The sequence below is a fragment of the Vulpes lagopus genome, chromosome 12, assembly GCF_018345385.1.
Source record: "Vulpes lagopus strain Blue_001 chromosome 12, ASM1834538v1, whole genome shotgun sequence".
Classification (NCBI taxonomy): Eukaryota; Metazoa; Chordata; class Mammalia; order Carnivora; family Canidae; genus Vulpes; species Vulpes lagopus.
In genome coordinates this window covers 41467793-41483953 of record NC_054835.1, presented here as the reverse complement: position 1 = coordinate 41483953, position 16161 = coordinate 41467793, and the positions used below count along the sequence as shown (strand labels likewise).

At 42.5% G+C, this 16161-nt stretch overlaps 1 protein-coding gene across 10 annotated transcripts in view; it reads left to right on the top strand.

Moving 5' to 3' along the window:
- The window catches only part of BRCA1 (BRCA1 DNA repair associated), a 67106-nt gene extending 52161 nt beyond the window's left edge, over positions 1–14945 (top strand). For 8 of the 10 annotated variants that reach the window (XM_041724538.1, XM_041724536.1, XM_041724537.1 and 5 more), the window contains 7 exons: positions 1022–1099; positions 1628–1668; positions 4423–4521; positions 9893–9947; positions 11822–11895; positions 12248–12308; positions 13721–14945. In XM_041724538.1, coding sequence (XP_041580472.1) covers positions 1022–1099; positions 1628–1668; positions 4423–4521; positions 9893–9947; positions 11822–11895; positions 12248–12308; positions 13721–13866 — 554 coding nt within the window. In that variant the 3' untranslated portion in view covers positions 13867–14945. Of the gene's footprint in view, positions 1–1021; positions 1100–1627; positions 1669–4422; positions 4522–9892; positions 9948–11821; positions 11896–12247; positions 12309–13720 lie in introns of those variants that run through there. The other 2 variants (XR_005983028.1, XR_005983029.1) reach the window with 2 other exon arrangements.
- Positions 14946–16161: the final 1216 nt, after the last annotated feature.

The following is a 16161-nucleotide window of genomic DNA, read 5'->3' as shown; positions in this document are numbered from 1 at the left end:
GAATTCTGAGTAAAGCCTATGCTAGGGATACCTGGGTGGCGTAGCAGTTTAGCACCTGCCTTTGGCCCAGGGCGCGATCCTGGAGACCTGGGATCGAATCCCACGTCGGGCTCCCGGTGCATGGAGCCTGCTTCTCCCTCTGCCTATGTCTCTGCCTCTCTCTCTCTCTCTCTCTCTCTCTCTCTGTGACTATCATAAACAAATAAAAATTAAAAAAAAATAAAGCCTATGCTAAATCAACTTTTACAATAGTTAAAAAGTTTTAAAAATTGAAGAAAGAAAAAAGATTTTTAAAAATTGGTGAAGAATTCTAAGAGCGAGACTAGCCATTGCTTCTACTGGCATATAGCCTACTGTGTTTATTGGGAATTAAGGGGTTAGGACTCCCCTAGTGGATATTCTGGGGGTGAAATTTTATCACTTACATGGACATTTCAGATTCAGGATTTCACATATTCATCTTTCACATTTTGCTATCGAGTGAACTAGATCTTCTGCATCCACATGTATTAGGACTACTGACCTGGGGGATTTCTTGAACACAGCGGCAGACATCTTAACACCTAGAAGATAGGGCAGCCCCGGTGGCTCAGTGGTTTAGCGCCGCCTTCAGCGTGGGGTGTGATCCTGTCGACCCAGGATCAAGTCCCCGTCGGGCTCCCTGCATGGAGCCTGCTTCTCCCTCTGCCTGTGTCTCTGCCTTTCTCTCTCTGTCTGTCATGAATAAATAAATAAATCTTAAAAAAAAAAACAAAAAAAAAAAACCCTAGAAGATAGAGCAGATCTTTCCTGTGGTCTTAACCTCCTATCAGCCTCTTCCAGACTTCCAAAGATGCATACCTGCTGGATATAATTAAGAGTGTGCTTCCAGCCTCTGAGTCTGTCGCCAGGGCTGTTGGAATCATCAATCCGGATTGATCTCAAGTAGCATAAGGAGCTAGGGGCACTTTAGCTTCTTACAGCAGAACTTCCTGATTTTTGTTTTCAACTTCTAATCCTTTGGATGTTTTTCATCCTGCAGATGCTGAGTTTGTGTGCGAACGAACACTGAAATATTTTCTGGGTATTGCAGGAGGAAAATGGGTAGTTAGCTATTTCTGTAAGTACAATATAATGTCTTCCCTCCTCCCTTTAACACCTCAGAATTGCATTTTTACACCTAACATTTTTTAACACCTAAGGTTTTTGCTGATGCTGAATCTGAATTACCAAAAGGTCTTTAATGGTAACACTAAACTAGCTTTATCTTGAATACATATCTCTTTGTTGAGATAAGCTGGTGATATTTGGGAAAATGGATTTCTTTTTATAACTAACAGGACCTAATCTGCTCCTAGCAATGTTAGCATATGAACTAAGGATTTATTTAATACCAGGCAGAAATCCATGTGCAGCAGGCACTTTTATAATGTTTATTTTTATTTATTTATTTTTATGATGTTTAAATTAAGCCACCACAGTGTCTCCAGAAGAAAATCTATTAGGGAGCTGTGGCTTTATAAAGAGAGGACCTCTACTCGGTAGTTTGCCCTGTGTGCTATTACATGAATCACTTCACCATCTACCTCCATGAAAAGAACATGTTCCTCTGCCTTCGTGTGACCTGTCTTTTCTGTCATCTCTTTAGGGGTAACCCAGTCTATTAAAGAAAGAAAGATACTAGATGAGGTAGGTACTCAATGTTACAAACGAATCAGAAAGACTTGGTGCCATTGAGTCACAAAATCACTATAAACACTTTTCTGCTTCCTTTTTTGTGCTGCTTTCCAAAGACTTTCCCCAAAGATGTGGATCATCAAGAATTACTCAGAGTAAGCCAGGAAATTCTGTGTTCTCACTCATTTGTTTAAGTTTCAGTGGAAACAATCCTTTCCTTGGAGGAAGGAAAAGGAACTTAGAAAGCAGAAAGAAAAGATTCATAAGCCTAAGAAACAGGCCCACCTAAATCTTACATGGGTAGACCTTTGCGGAAAACTGGTTGTCCACGTCATTGAAGAAAAACCCTTCATATTAATAAGCAAGTGTATCTGCTTAAAAATCAGATGCCTTCAAAGAGATGTTACTCCTTATGATCCTGAGCACAGTGAGAGGTAAATAAGACAGTGTAGGAGAGGAATAATTTTAGAACAGAGCCATCTAAGAGCTGCCAGTAACAATAGATCAGGCAAAATAAAATTAGCAAAAGCAGTTTTAAACTATTATGCACTATTCAGCATATTCATGATTAATTAAATGACATTTTTGTTGGTTTTAACTTTGATTCAGTGACCTAATATGATACTATGTCCTGGGCTGCAGGAATAAACATCAGTAAATAAGACTGATAGGACCCTGCTCTGAGGGGATTCATATTCTATTGAGGGGAGACATAAAATAAAGATGCATCTAAAATACCAAATAAATAAGGACATCTGGGTGGCTCAGTTGATTAAGCATCTGACTCTTGATCTCAGTTCAGATCGTGATCTCGGGATCATGAGTTCAAACTCCCATGTTGGGCTCCATGCTGGGTGTAGAGCCCACTTAGAAGAAAAACAACAATTCTATGAAATAAAAACTTAAAAAAAAAAAGAATGATAGTGACCAAATAATTAAAAATACATATATATTTACTGTGGAGAAATACACAGAACAACAGACTAGCAACTGACTGGACAGAGGTTGACCACCTAAGGAAACCAGGAATGGCTTTCTGAAAAGCTTGAGCCGAGAGACCTAAAAAACAAAGAATTAGTCTGGAAAAATGTAGGGAACAAATGTTAACAACCAGAGGAACTGCAAGTATAAATGTCTTGAGGTAGGAATGAGTTTGGTTTATTTTTTTATTTTTTTAAAGATTTTATTTATGTATTCATGAGAGAGAGAGAGGCAGAGACATAGGCAGAGGGAGAAGCAGATCCCACGCAGGGACCCTAATGTGGGACTCCATCCTGGGACTCCAGGATCACGCCCTGGGCCAAAGGCAGGCGCCAAACCACTGAACCACCCAGGGATCCCATGAGTTTGGTTTATTACAGAAAAATAAGCCAGTGTAACTGGAGAGTTGTGATTGGTGAATTCTGTGTAGGGAGTGGAGGTTAGACCAGGGGTTGGAGAAGGTTGTGGACCAGGGAGTATGTGGTGGAAATCATGGAAAGGAATTAGAATTCTGTTTGTAGTATAATTGGCAGCATGGAGGTGATAAGAAGAGATTGGTTTGAGTTCTATTTGGAGATAGGACTGCTAAAGAGTTAAATTTGAAGGATAAGGTAAAGGGAGGCATTTGGAGGGGCTAAGGCTTAGGTGCTTGGTCTGAACAATGGAGTGGTTGTTAGTAAATCAGACCAGGAGGACACAGAGGAGGAGCATCCTGAGTGAGGGTAGAACGGGAGGCAGGAGCCAAGTCAAGAGCTCAGTTTTAGATGTGCAGATGTGGGGATTTCTATTAGACTTCAGGTAGGGAGCTTAAGTAGGCACGAGGGTACAATAATCAGGACAAGGAATTGGAGGGTCAGCTTCAAACATATTTTTAGCACTAGGCTCTTCTCACTCAAGTGGCTATGAAATGTTAAGTGTTCTTTGTTCTAGGGGATCCCTGGGTGGCGCAGTGGTTCGGCGCTTGCCTTTGGCCCAGGGCGCGATCCTGGAGACCCTGGATCGAGTCCCACATCAGGCTCCCGGTGCATGGAGCCTGCTTCTCCCTCTGTCTATGTCTCTGCCTCTCTCTCTCTCTCTGTGGCTATCATAAATAAATTTTTTAAAAAAATTTTTAAAAAAGTGTTCTTTGTTCTAATAACAGCCTATGGTAACATTTGCGACACTGTCTTCTGTACAGTGGCCTGGCGGTCAGAATTGTTCCTAAGCGTTCTTCCCCAAAATTCTCCCCAAAGCTCTAACCTCCCCAATCTCATTCTTTATTTCTTCATACTTAACCAGTCAAAAGAGTGATTTTGAAAAAGCACAACTTTCTTTAGTGTGTTAAATGTATGCTTTATCATTTTGGTCTCATTAACTGTAACTCTCTTCATGGAGATCTGAGAAGGCCTTGTTTCTTTAGATGGTAATACACAATTGGTTTAAGAGATCAAGAATTCTCCAGTTTCCTTTATAACAGCACAGCATTAGCAGTTTAATCTCAATGCTAAGTGAATGTTTTGAGAAGAGACAGATGTTGAAAATTAAAATACATTAAGTCTCAATGAGGTGAAAAGCCTATTGTTCATTTCTGCCCACAAAGATTTGCTTCAGTGAATTAATTTCAGCAGCTGAGATACTGGTCATTTCATTCAGACCACCAAAAAGAATGATTTTTCAGGCAAGGGTGGGGTTGTCAAAATTTTGCCCACTAATACTGAATTCCTTAATAGAATGTATCTATTCTACTTCCTTTGAAGGAGGCTTTTCTTTCTCTGATTCCTGTGGTTTGCCTTGGGTTTCTTCCAGCATGATTTTGAAGTCAGAGGAGATGTTGTGAATGGAAGAAATCACCAGGGTCCGAAGCGAGCAAGAGAATCCCAGGACAGAGAATCCCAAGACAGAAAGGTAAAGCCCCACTCTGCTATGTTGACAAAACCCTATCCACCCCGCTGCATTCTAGTTCCCTTCATGGAGATGGTCTCATGCACTTGTAAGGGACATTGCATAATTAATGCTAGAGCACTAGCTGGGTGCTTCCATAAAGATTCTTATTCATTTATTTTTATTTTTTTCTAAGATTTTATTTATTTGAGAGACCAAGCCCAAGCAGGGGGAGGGGCAGAAGGAGAGGGACAAGAAGACTCGACTGAGCAGCCTAACATGATGCTAAATTCCAGGACTCTGAGATCATGACCTGAGCCAAAAACAGACACTTAGCCGACTGAGCCACCCAGGCACCCCTTTTGAAATTTTTTTTAAAAGATTTATTTATTTGGAACAGAGAGTGAGCATGAGTGGGAGAGGGAGAGGGAGAATCTCAAGCCCATCTCCAGGCTCAATCCCATAACCCTGAAATCACAACCTGAGCCAAAACCAAGAGTCAGGTGCTTAACTGACTGAGCCACCCAGGCAATCCCTAGGTTCTTTTTAGTTCTTCTAGCCCAGCAAGGTAAATAAGTATTCTCTCCCTTTTATGAATGAGGGAACTTAGAGGTGTAGGGAAGGTATGTACTTTGGATTTCAGTCTGGGGTTCAAACCTCAGCTGATAAGTGGCAGAACTGGGATTTGAAATAGATGTTGGGGATCCCTGAGTGGCTCAGCGGTTTAGCGCCTGCCTTTGGCCCAGGGCGCGATCCTGGAGTCCTGGGATCGAGTCCCGCATCAGGCTCCTGGCATGGAGCCTGCTTCTCTCTCCTCCTGTGTCTCTGCCTCTCTATCATAAATAATAAATAAATAAATATTTTTAAAAAATGAAATAGATGTGAATTTAAGGCCTTTGCTTTTTCCACATCACTGTGATGTTTTTCTATAAAGTAGTATAGTCATTACCGTGAGGGGGATGTACACAGTGCTGTCTGTGGAAGCACAGAAGACAATGATTGCTAATTAACAGCTAACATCTTTATAATGTATATTGTATGCTAGGGTCTGCTCTAAACACATGATCATATTTTAACAATTTTACAGCAGCCCGGGGTGCCTGGGTGGCAAATTGGTTGTGTCTGCCTTTGGCTCAGGTCATGATCTCAGGGTCCTGGGATTAAGCCTCATGAGGGGCTCCCCCACTCAGTGGGGAGTCTGCTTCTCCCTCTCCTCTCTGCACACTCCCTGCTTGTGCTCTCTCTCTCCAAAAAAATCTTTTTAGAAAAAAATTTTTTTAAGATTTTATTTATTTATTCATGAGAGACACAGAGAGAGAGAGGCAGAAACCTAGGCAGAAAGAGAAGCAGGCTCCATGCAGGGAGCCCCACGTGGGACTCAATCCTGGGACCCCAGGATCACGCCCTGGGCTGAGGACAGTGCTAAACTGCTGAGTCACCCGGGCTACCCAAAAAAATCTTTAAAAAAAAAAAAAATTTACAGAGGATCCTTGGATGGTTTAGCAGTTAAGCATCTGCCTTCGGCTCAGGGCATAATCCTGGAATCCCGGGATCGAGTCCCATGTCGGGCTCTCTGCATGGAGCCTGCTCCTCTCTCTGCCTATGTCTCTGCCTCTCTCTCTGTGTCTCTCATGAATAAATAAATAAAATCTTTAAAAAAAAATCTTACAACAGCCCTATAAGGTATGTGTTATAATTACACCAATTTTGTTTTAATATTTTTAAAATTTGACAGAGAGAAAGCACAAGCAGGGTAGGGGGTGCAGAGGAAGAAGGAGAAGCAGACTCCCTGCTGAACTTTGAGCCCAACATAGATCATGACGTGAAGTAAAGTCAGTTAACCAACTAAGCCACCCAGGTGTTCCTAATTATACCTATTTTATAGATGAGAAAATGAAAGTTCACACAGCTAGTTGGGAACCCATGACTAGTTGAACACATGTAGTTAGGCTCCAGAATCTGAGCTCTGAACAATACTATAGTTTCTTGGAGTGTTTGGCTCAGTCAGTGGAGCATGCAACTCTTGATCTCAGGGTAACAGGTTTGAGCCTCATATCAGGTGTAGAGATTACTTGAAATAAAAATCTTGGGATGCCTGGGGTGGCTCAGCAGTTGAGCAACTGCCTTTGTCTCAGGGCATGATCCCAGGATCTGGGATCAAGTCCCACATCAGGCTCCTTGCAGGGAGCCTGCTTCTCCCTCTGCCCATGTTTCTACTTCTCTCTCTCTGTGTCTCTCATGAATAAATAAATAAAATATTTAAAAATAAATAAATATAAATCTTAAAAAACAAAACATTACTAAGGGTGTCTGGTCGGCTCAATCAGAAGAGCATTCAATTCTTTATCTTGGGGTTGTGAGTTAGAGCCCCCACACTTGGTGTAGAGATTAAATAATAAACTCTAATTAAAGAAAAATAGTACCATAGTTTCTTGACAACTGTAGTCTGAAAAAGTAGTCAATGTCTGACAACTTTACAAATGAAGGACTAGAGGCCCAGGAAGACTCAGTGATTTTCCCCAGGTCCTACTGTAGCAGGTGATTGAGCTAAAGTGATGCCGCTCTCAGGGAGAAGTCCAGGGAAGACTTCACACCTGCCTGTTGGGCCTGAACTGGCTGCTTTCTCAGGTCACTGAGTGCTTACATGCCTAGTCTGCATTTTCTCCTTTTTTAAATGTGCACCGCTGAGCATTTCAGAACAATCTCATACGGAGCATTGCCTGTCCCTGTATGGAACTTGAGCAGAAAAAAAAAAAAAAAGAACTTGAGCAAAATCACCAGGAGAGGTGATTTTCTAGGGAAAATTGCTTTGGGAAAGCTCTGAATCTTTGGGGTCAGCCCCACCCCTACCCTCTGCGCCTATCAAGTAACTTCAGATGCCAAGGAAAGCTGCTGGCCCTGTTTCTGCTTCTGCCTTCACCCCAGGGGAGTTCTGTGTGAGCCAGCCATTTGTTTTTATTCCACTGTAAGCAAGGCAGAATTAGTACTAGATTCTGCCTCCTTCAAAGGAAATTCCAGTGTTTGGGCTTTTCCTGAATTTGGGGTGGCAGTGATGGAAAGTGCCTGGTCAAAGTAATGACATGCTGAAGATACTAAATGTCATCATAGTATTTTCCTGCGAAAGAGAAATAAATGTATTTGTAGAGATGAAACTTCAAATTCCTTATTTCATAACTAGACATCCTTATCAGTGAGTGTCAGTTCGGATATAAAAATTCCTAATCTTTTGTACTTTTTACAGCAGCATTTGGCTCCAGCCAGCTGCCTGGGGAGAGCTTTTAGCATTATGAGCATCTAGGTCCTGTCAACAGGTTGGGGATGCAATTTATTCATACAGATACTAAGAATGGCATATATGGACGCTGTCACAACAGAAACAGACTTGTTCTGCTATTCATTCTTATTCCTGTGAATGTAGTTGTGATGGGAGTAGGGAAACTCATTTCCTAAAAGGCTGTCGTGAGTTTTTAGCTACTAATTTTTCTGTACCCCGGTTTCTTTTATTTAAAAAGAGGTGAGTTCTAGGCCTAGGCAATTTTCTTTTTTGTGGAATGGGAGAAAGAGGGACAAGAGAATGAGGGTTACCCAGATGATATACATCCAGCCAACTGACACAACTTTACATTTCTTTTCAATGATACCCTCGTGGGGCAGTTGGGTGGTGCAGTCGGTTAAGCATCTGATTCTTGGTTTTGGCTCAAGTCGTGATCTCATGGGTCTCATGGATCATGGGATTAAGCCTTACATCGGGCTCTGGGCTCTGCACTCAGTAGGGAATCTGCCTGAAAGATTTTTTCCTTCTCCCTCTGCTCCTCCCTGCACCAGTACTCACATTCTCTCTCTTTTTCTCTAAAATAAATCTTTTAAAAAACAATAAAAAATAAATGATAACCTAGTGCTTGCCTAAGAACCTGTGTGAATACATGTCTTAGAATCTGCCCATCATATGAGCCACATGAGGCTGTTTAATTCTAGATAACTAAATAATAATAATAATAATAATAATAATAATAATTCTAGATAACTAAATTAAGTAAAATATGCGAAGTTTAGTTCCTCACTCATCGTAACCACATTTCAGGAGCTTGGTAGCTAAACGTAATTTGTGGCCACCTTATTAACACAAATATAGACCATTTCCATCATCACAGAAAGTTCTTTTGTTTTTTTAAAGTTTAGTTACTTATGTAAGTAATGTCTACATCTAATATGGGGCTCAAACCCACGACCCTGAGATTGAGTCACATGCTCCACTGACTGAGCCAGCCAAATGCCCCCAGAAAGTTCTTTTGGATGGTGCTAGCAAGCACTTGTATGTAAGTAGAAGAGGTACCTTCCAGGTGCAGTATAATCTGTGTCTCTTGGAAACCAGGCAGTCAGGTCAGCTCAGTGTGGAAAGGCGGAACCAGGCTTCACTTCTAGATTAGATTAACTTCTAGATACAAAACAAAACAGTTTAGGTTGCCTGAAGGAACAATGGTCATTTTTAGAGCAGTGTGAAGATAGGAGCAGATGTTCAGAAGCCAGTAGAAAGTCAGGAGAAAAAGAGCATGTAAAATCAACATAGACTTCTGTGCCAGTTAGGGTAATAGTTAGTATTTATGTACCAAATCTCTGGATAAACCAACTGCAACTAATAGCTTGAATTTCTTGCCATCCAAACTTTTTATTAAATATAAAGTAGGCTGGGACGCCTGGGTGGCTCAGTCTCTTGAGCACCTGCCTTCAGCCCAGGGCCAGATCCTTGAGTCCCGGGATCAAGTCCCGCGTCGGGCTCCCTGCATGAAGCCTGTTTCTCCCTCTGCCTATGTCTCTGCCTCTCCCTCTATGTCTCTCATGAATAAATAAATAAATTTAAATATATATATAAAGAAGGCCCAGTTTTTATCTCAACAAGTCACCAGGAAGGAGCCTGGGCCTTATTGGTGGCAAAGTGGGATGCCCCCTGTGAATAACAGGGTCAACTGTTAGAGTGGATCAACTACATATACACACTTTATTTTTTAAAAAAGGCTTCAGGGCAGCCCCGGTGGCACAGCGGTTTAGTGCCACCTGCAGCCTGGGGTGTGATCCTGGAGACCTGGGATCCCATGTCGGGCTCCTTGGATGGAGACTGCTTCTCCCTCTGCCTGTGTCTCTGCCTCTCTCTCTCATTCTGTGTCTCTATGAATAAATAAATAAAATCTTAAAAAAAAAAAAAAGGCTTCTAAAATCTATCGATGTTCTGATATTGGACTCATTGTCTCTGGGAAGGAGCAGAAATTATCAGGTGGTAAAGGAAAAAGATTCTCCTTCATTTTGGAGAATCTCTATATTGTTTCTTATTAAATGCATCTTTTATAATGAGCATTTTTTTCTCTCATCCCTCTGTCCCTCTGTCCCACTCTTCTCCTAGATCTTCAGGGGCCTAGAAATCTGTTGCTATGGACCCTTTACCAACATGCCCACAGGTAAGAGACTGGGAGAAGTGCAGAGTCCAGCAGCAGCCTTTCCCTTACGTGGTGGAGTGTTACAGGAGAGACTGTCTTAAGAAGGTTCCTCAGATTGGTGAGGTGCTCTAGAGGTCATTCTGTTTCTCTACCATCTGCCAGACAAAACCACACCTAAACATTACCCTATATCAAAAAAACAGCCGTGTGCCCCTTCTCAAGAGCTAGAAGGCCATGAAAAGTTAGCTTCTAGGATGCTAGTGTTCTGTGCTCATGGGGTGGAGCTGACTTACTACCCTTTGGTTTAAGAAAGGAGAGAAATAATAAGGTAGGGAGAAGATACCTTTCAGATTTATAAATGTAAAGAAAGAATTCTGCTCTTCCTAAATCATCTTCATTTGATACTGAAAAATAAGTACAGTAGCTACATAAGCCCTGTGGGCCTGAGGCCCCACACAGGCCCAGAGCAGGCAGGGAAAGCCTCTTGATGAACATTTTCTTTTTTTTTTACCTTAAGATTTATTTATTTGTTTGTTTGTTTGTTTGTTTGTATATGATAGACAGAGAGAGAGAGAGAGAGAGAGAGAGGCAGAGACACACAGGAGGAGGGAAAAGCAGGCTCCATGCAGGGAGCCCGATGTGGGACTCGATCCCGGGACTCCAGGATCGCGCCCTGGGCTGAAGGCAGGCACTAAACCACTAAGCCACCCAGGGATCCCTGATGAACATTTTCTAATTAACTTTGACATTGAATGTGATGTTACGTTTTCGAGTGCTATGGCGCTCAACCCTGGAATCATGTGGCCCTGAGGCCCTGGCATATGTGTGGATTTGGTTTGTTCTTTTCAAAACAAAGTCTCTCCACCTTCTGTGCCCACTTCAGCCCCAGGGATCAGGTTCTCTTGCCCCTCAAAAGATGACCTTGGCATCTGGACGGGGACAGATGAGTGGCAGCAAGAGAGCCTGGCAAAATAATTTTGCTTCTGTCTTTTTTATTGGTTATTGATTGGATTTTTTATGACTTTTCCAAGTGCCACTTGGGAATTTCTCAGTTGTTTTTTGTTGTTGTTGTTGTTGTTGTTTTTGTTTTTGTTTTTTCCTTTGGTGTAGTGAAACCAGGTCTCTCTAGCAGGTATCATTTTGGAGATGAGTCAGTTGACCTCAGTTCACTTAAACAAACAGGAGCACCTCTGCAATCCCCAGAAATAGGCTGAGGAGAAAGAGCACCCAAAGAGGCCGAGAAGCCATTCTGCTGATTTTCCAGGCACAAGTGGAACGTCTCTATAGTCCCTTTTGATTTCTATTCCCCCAAGTCTGTTGATTCCAGCTCAGCATGGAGCCCTTCCCCACTGATGTGCAGTCTCTGTTCAGGATGATGTGTATTTTTTGACTGAATGAATTATCTTCCTATCTCTTGACATTTACAGTAATTACTTCCAAGTGTGGTGCCCTCAGTGGCCGTGATTATCAATTACCAACACAGAATTAGGCAGGGAGGGAGAGAAGGCAAGTGGATATTTTTTCACAGTATCATAGCCAGCAATTTAGCAAATTAAGGAAAATTGGATCTTGGATTCTTTGCTTTCAAAGTGTTTTGAGAGACTGTCAAACCTTATCTACCAAGGGGCCTTGTGGGGACCAATAAATACCCAGAGTAGGTGGCATATCAGTGGCAAATTGACTTAGAATCCATACCTATTACAGATTCTAGTTCAAGGCCTCTCTGTGTTTTTTTTTTTTTTTTTTTTTTCCCTCTGTGTGTTTTGGAGCAAAGACGGAGACTCTCCTACTTAGAAGTCTTGCAGTAAGCCTTCGACCAGAGGAGTGTGGGGTAGAGGGTCCAGGTCAAGTGTATAGAGTACTGTGGTGATTTTAGGTCTCTCTGTGCTATTTAGATCAATTAGAGTGGATGGTGCACCTCTGTGGGGCTTCTGTGGTGAAGGAGCCTTCGTTATTCACCCTCAGCAAGGTAAGTGTTTGATGCTCTGTCAGAGGGGGACAACACAGTATCTGTCCTGTGATTGAGCAAGGCTGGCACCCATCAATCCCTGTGAATGCTGCCTCAGAAGCCTCTCTTTGCCCGAGCCTTCTCTGATCATGTACTAGTGCTAGAAAACTCCCCTCTGTGGAGGATCAGTAAAGATTTGAGTTAAGTATTTTGTTTATTAAGGGAAGGCTATCCCTCCGACCCTTCATTTTTGCCTTGTGCCCTGTGGTTGCACCTAAAGTAGTCTACCTCGCACCATCAAGAAATAGTGAAGTGACTGTTCCAGAAGTCCTGTTCTGATACCCTCGATGCTGTTTCCTTCCCGGGGATTCAGGGCACTCATCCAGTGGTAGTCGTGCAGCCGGATGCCTGGACAGAGGACAGTGGCTTCCATGGTAAGTCTTGGCTGTAAGCCTTTGTCCAGAGGAGCATGGGTGGCAAGGGCCCAGATTAAGTATGCAGATAACTGTGGTGATTTTAAGTCTAAATGTCCTGTTTCAATCAACTGGAGTAGATGGTGTACCTGTATAGGGCTTCAGAAGGCCATGGGCATGTGCCTGTGAGAGATGGGGTCCTATGTGATGAGTTTAATTCACAACAGATCACCCAGTGTTTGATTAACACAGTTCTCCGGACCTTCTAGGTGTTCAGTGAATCTTTGAATGAATGAATGGCTAAAATGCCCTTTTGAAAATTCTTGTGTGCACATTTTGTATTATAAAAGTAGTATTTGAGGGATACCTGGGTAGCTCAGTGGTTAAGCATCTACCTTGGGATGTGATCCTGGAGTCCTGGGATTGAGTCCCACATCGGGCTCCTTGTGTCTCTCTCTGCCTGTGTCTCAGCCTCTCTCTCTCTCTCACACTCTCTCTCTCATGAATGAATAAATAAAATCTTAAAAAAAAAAAAGTAATACTTGAGCTATTTCCATTGGTGGGGGTTAAATATTAATTAATGTTCATCACCTAAAATATAAATGAGCACAAATACAATGAAATAATCTCAGTAATACATTTAGAGATGGTGAAATTCTTCCAGGCATGTGTGCATATATACATGCATATATTTTGCACAGATGTGATCATGCTCATCATACTGTTTTGCTTTCTCACTTAAGATGTTGCAAAATCATTAAATTAAATTGCTGTTTTGTGTTCTCTGGTGACTTTTTTTCCTTTTTATTTTTTTTTTTAAGATTTTATTTATTTGACAGAACACAACCAGGAAGAGTGGGAGAGGGAGAAGCAGACTCATGCTGATCAGGGAGCCCAATGTGAGATTCAGTCCCAGGACCCAGGGATCATGACCTGAGCTGAAGGCAGACCTTTAACCAACTGGGCGCACCTCTGCCCCTTTTTAAAAGATTTTATTTATTTTTATTTGAGAGAGAGCATGTGAGCAGAGGAGGGGCAGAGAGAGAGGGAGATAATCTCCAGCAGATTCCACACTGAGTGCAGAGCCTGACTCGAGAGTCTATCCCAGGACCCTGAGATCATGACTTGAGCCAAAACCAAGAGTTGGTCACTCAACCGACTGAGTCACCCTGTGCTCCTGGTGACTTTTCCATGAACAGATTGGAGCTCCTGTTACTAAAGTTGCCAGAGGATATAGGCTTTACCATCAGTCATTCCTCAGGCTTCTGAATTAGGTCCTATGTCCTGAAGCATTACTTAAGATCAACAGTGTTGCACCTACCTGAGGAACCCTATGAACTCACACAGCCAGGTCCCCAGAGTAGATTGACAAGAGTCTGGTGTGGGGAAAATGTGAAGTAACACTAATTTCTGCTTGTATTCTCTGTCCCCAGCGATTGGGCAGATGTGTGAGGCACCTGTGGTGACCCGAGAGTGGGTACTGGACAGTGTAGCCCTCTACCAGTGCCAGAAGCTGGACACCTACCTGATCCCACAGATTCCCAGAGCTGCTGCAGACTCCAGCCAGCCATGCGTGTAACATGTAGGGCCTGTCTCTGCAGGACCCCACACATGATCCTAAGAAGGAGCCTTTTTCCAGGCCCTGAGAGCTCTTTCCACAGTCCCAGTTACTGAATATTTTATATACATCAGCCTGAGAAGAAATTCTGGCTATGCAAGAGTCCCTTAAAGATTTTCTGCTTTAAGTCTCCCTTTGAAATCTACCATGAGCACAAAATTGTGGTAATTTTTCACCTGAAAATAATTTAAAACCATATAAACCCCACCAATTGAGCAAGATGCTGATTCATTATTTATCAGCCCTATTTCTTGTCCTGGGGATGTTGGCTTAGAGCTGGAAGCACAGAATGGCTGGCCTCAGGAGAATATCTGGTTTCCCTAAGTTTGCTTCTCTAAAACCCCATGTTCATAAAGGCCAAGAGTCAGAGCCTTCCGTGGAAAGCAAGTGCTCGGGGAATCCGTGACATGACTTAAAATCAGAACAGTCCATGGGCAGCTCTTAAATGTTGTAATGGAGGTGGGGGGTGGGGGGTGGCGGAGGCTTCCAGAGGCAGGTAAGAGATATCAATATGAACCCTAAGGGTTAGGGGACAGGGGAGTCGTGCTGACCCTCACTCATCTCCAGAAGTCTGTGCTGTAGTCACTGGATTTCTAAAGAATTTCTTAGCACTGATGTGCTCTGAAATAGCAGAATCTTTTCAAGGACTGGTGTCCAAAGAAAGTCCTCTTAATTCCCCATTAGAAATAGATACAGTATTTATTGTTGTAGCTCTGATATGTCACCCATTCCTCTTGAAACATAAGATCTCTCATATGAATATTTCATGTCTGTAAAATGACGGATCCCACCAGGAAAGGAGCTATTGCTTTCCTTGAGGTAATTTTTTTTCTCTTTGCTTCCTATTGCTGAACTGTACAGCTTCATAAATAATTTTGTTTGCCGAAGGAAGAGAAAGTGTTTCTCATCAACTCATTATCTGGGACTGTTTAGAACTGTTGGAAGGACTGGGTCTTCCTTAGTCCCCCAGCATGTGAGGGCAGTACAGATTTGATTTTACAAAATGTTTTGTAAATGTTGTGCTATTCACTTGCAAATAAACTTGGTAGCAAACGCTTCCACCAGGTGTGACTTCTTGAGGCTTACAGCTGCAGCCTTGCTCAGACCCTTTCACTGTTTCAGGTCTCATCTGTAAAATGGGGATAACAATAGTACCAACTCCAAGCATTAATTGAGGAGACCTCAGTACTACTGTATTTGCTATATAATAGCAATGCAATACAATAACAAAATAGCTATATTGCTGCCATAGCAAATTGTCACAAATCTAATGTCATCCACTTATTATCTCATAGTTCTGTAGGTCAGAAGGCCAAGTTGGCTCAACTGGTTTCTTTGTTTCAGGTTTCACAAGGCCAAAATCAAGGCAGCAGGTTTATGTTCCTTTCCAAAGGCTCTGGGAATGAATCCGCTTCCAAGCTCATTTTATGTTGTTGGCCCGATTGTCCCTTGCAGTTGTGCAACTACGAATCCCGGTTTCCTTACTAGTTGTTGGATAGAGGTCATCCTTAGCTTCTCCTGCATTCCTAGGATCATGAACCCCTACCTACATCTTCAAAGCCAGCAAGCAACACTGGTCAAAGCTTTCTCATGTTTGGAGTCTCTTTCACTGCTGGATCTAACTCTTGCCAGAGAAATTTCTGTTTTTAAGGGCTCAGGTGATTAAATTGTTCCCACCGGGTAATCCAGGGTGATCTCCCTATCTTAAGGTCCATAACCTGAATTGCAGCTGCAGAGCCCCTTCACAACAGGACCTAGATTCCTTTTTGTTTGAATAACCAGGAGACAGGAATCTGGGGAGGGTATCTTGAGATTCCTGACAACCACTCCTATTTAACATACTTAATCCACAGATAAGAATCTGTATCATGGGGATCCCTGGGTGGTGCAGCGGTTTGGCGCCTGCCTTTGGCCCAGGGCGCGATCCTGGAGACCCGGGATCGAATCCCACGTCGGGCTCCCGGTGCATGGAGCCTGCTTCTCCCTCTGCCTGTGTCTCTGCCTCTCTCTCTCTCTCTGTGTGTGTGACTATCATGAATAAATAAATTTTAAAAAAATTAAAAAAAAAAGAATCTATCATTTTTTGGTCCTCACTTGTTCAGAGATTAGAGTCCTCTTAGAGGAAAAGAGAATTAAGTCCTCACACAATTTAGCACTGCCACATTTGTAAGGAGGGTGGGTGGGCAAGAGAAGAGTGGAGAAAATGGAAGGAACTGGCATCATTACATGTTTCTTTTTTTTTTTTTTTTTTTTTAA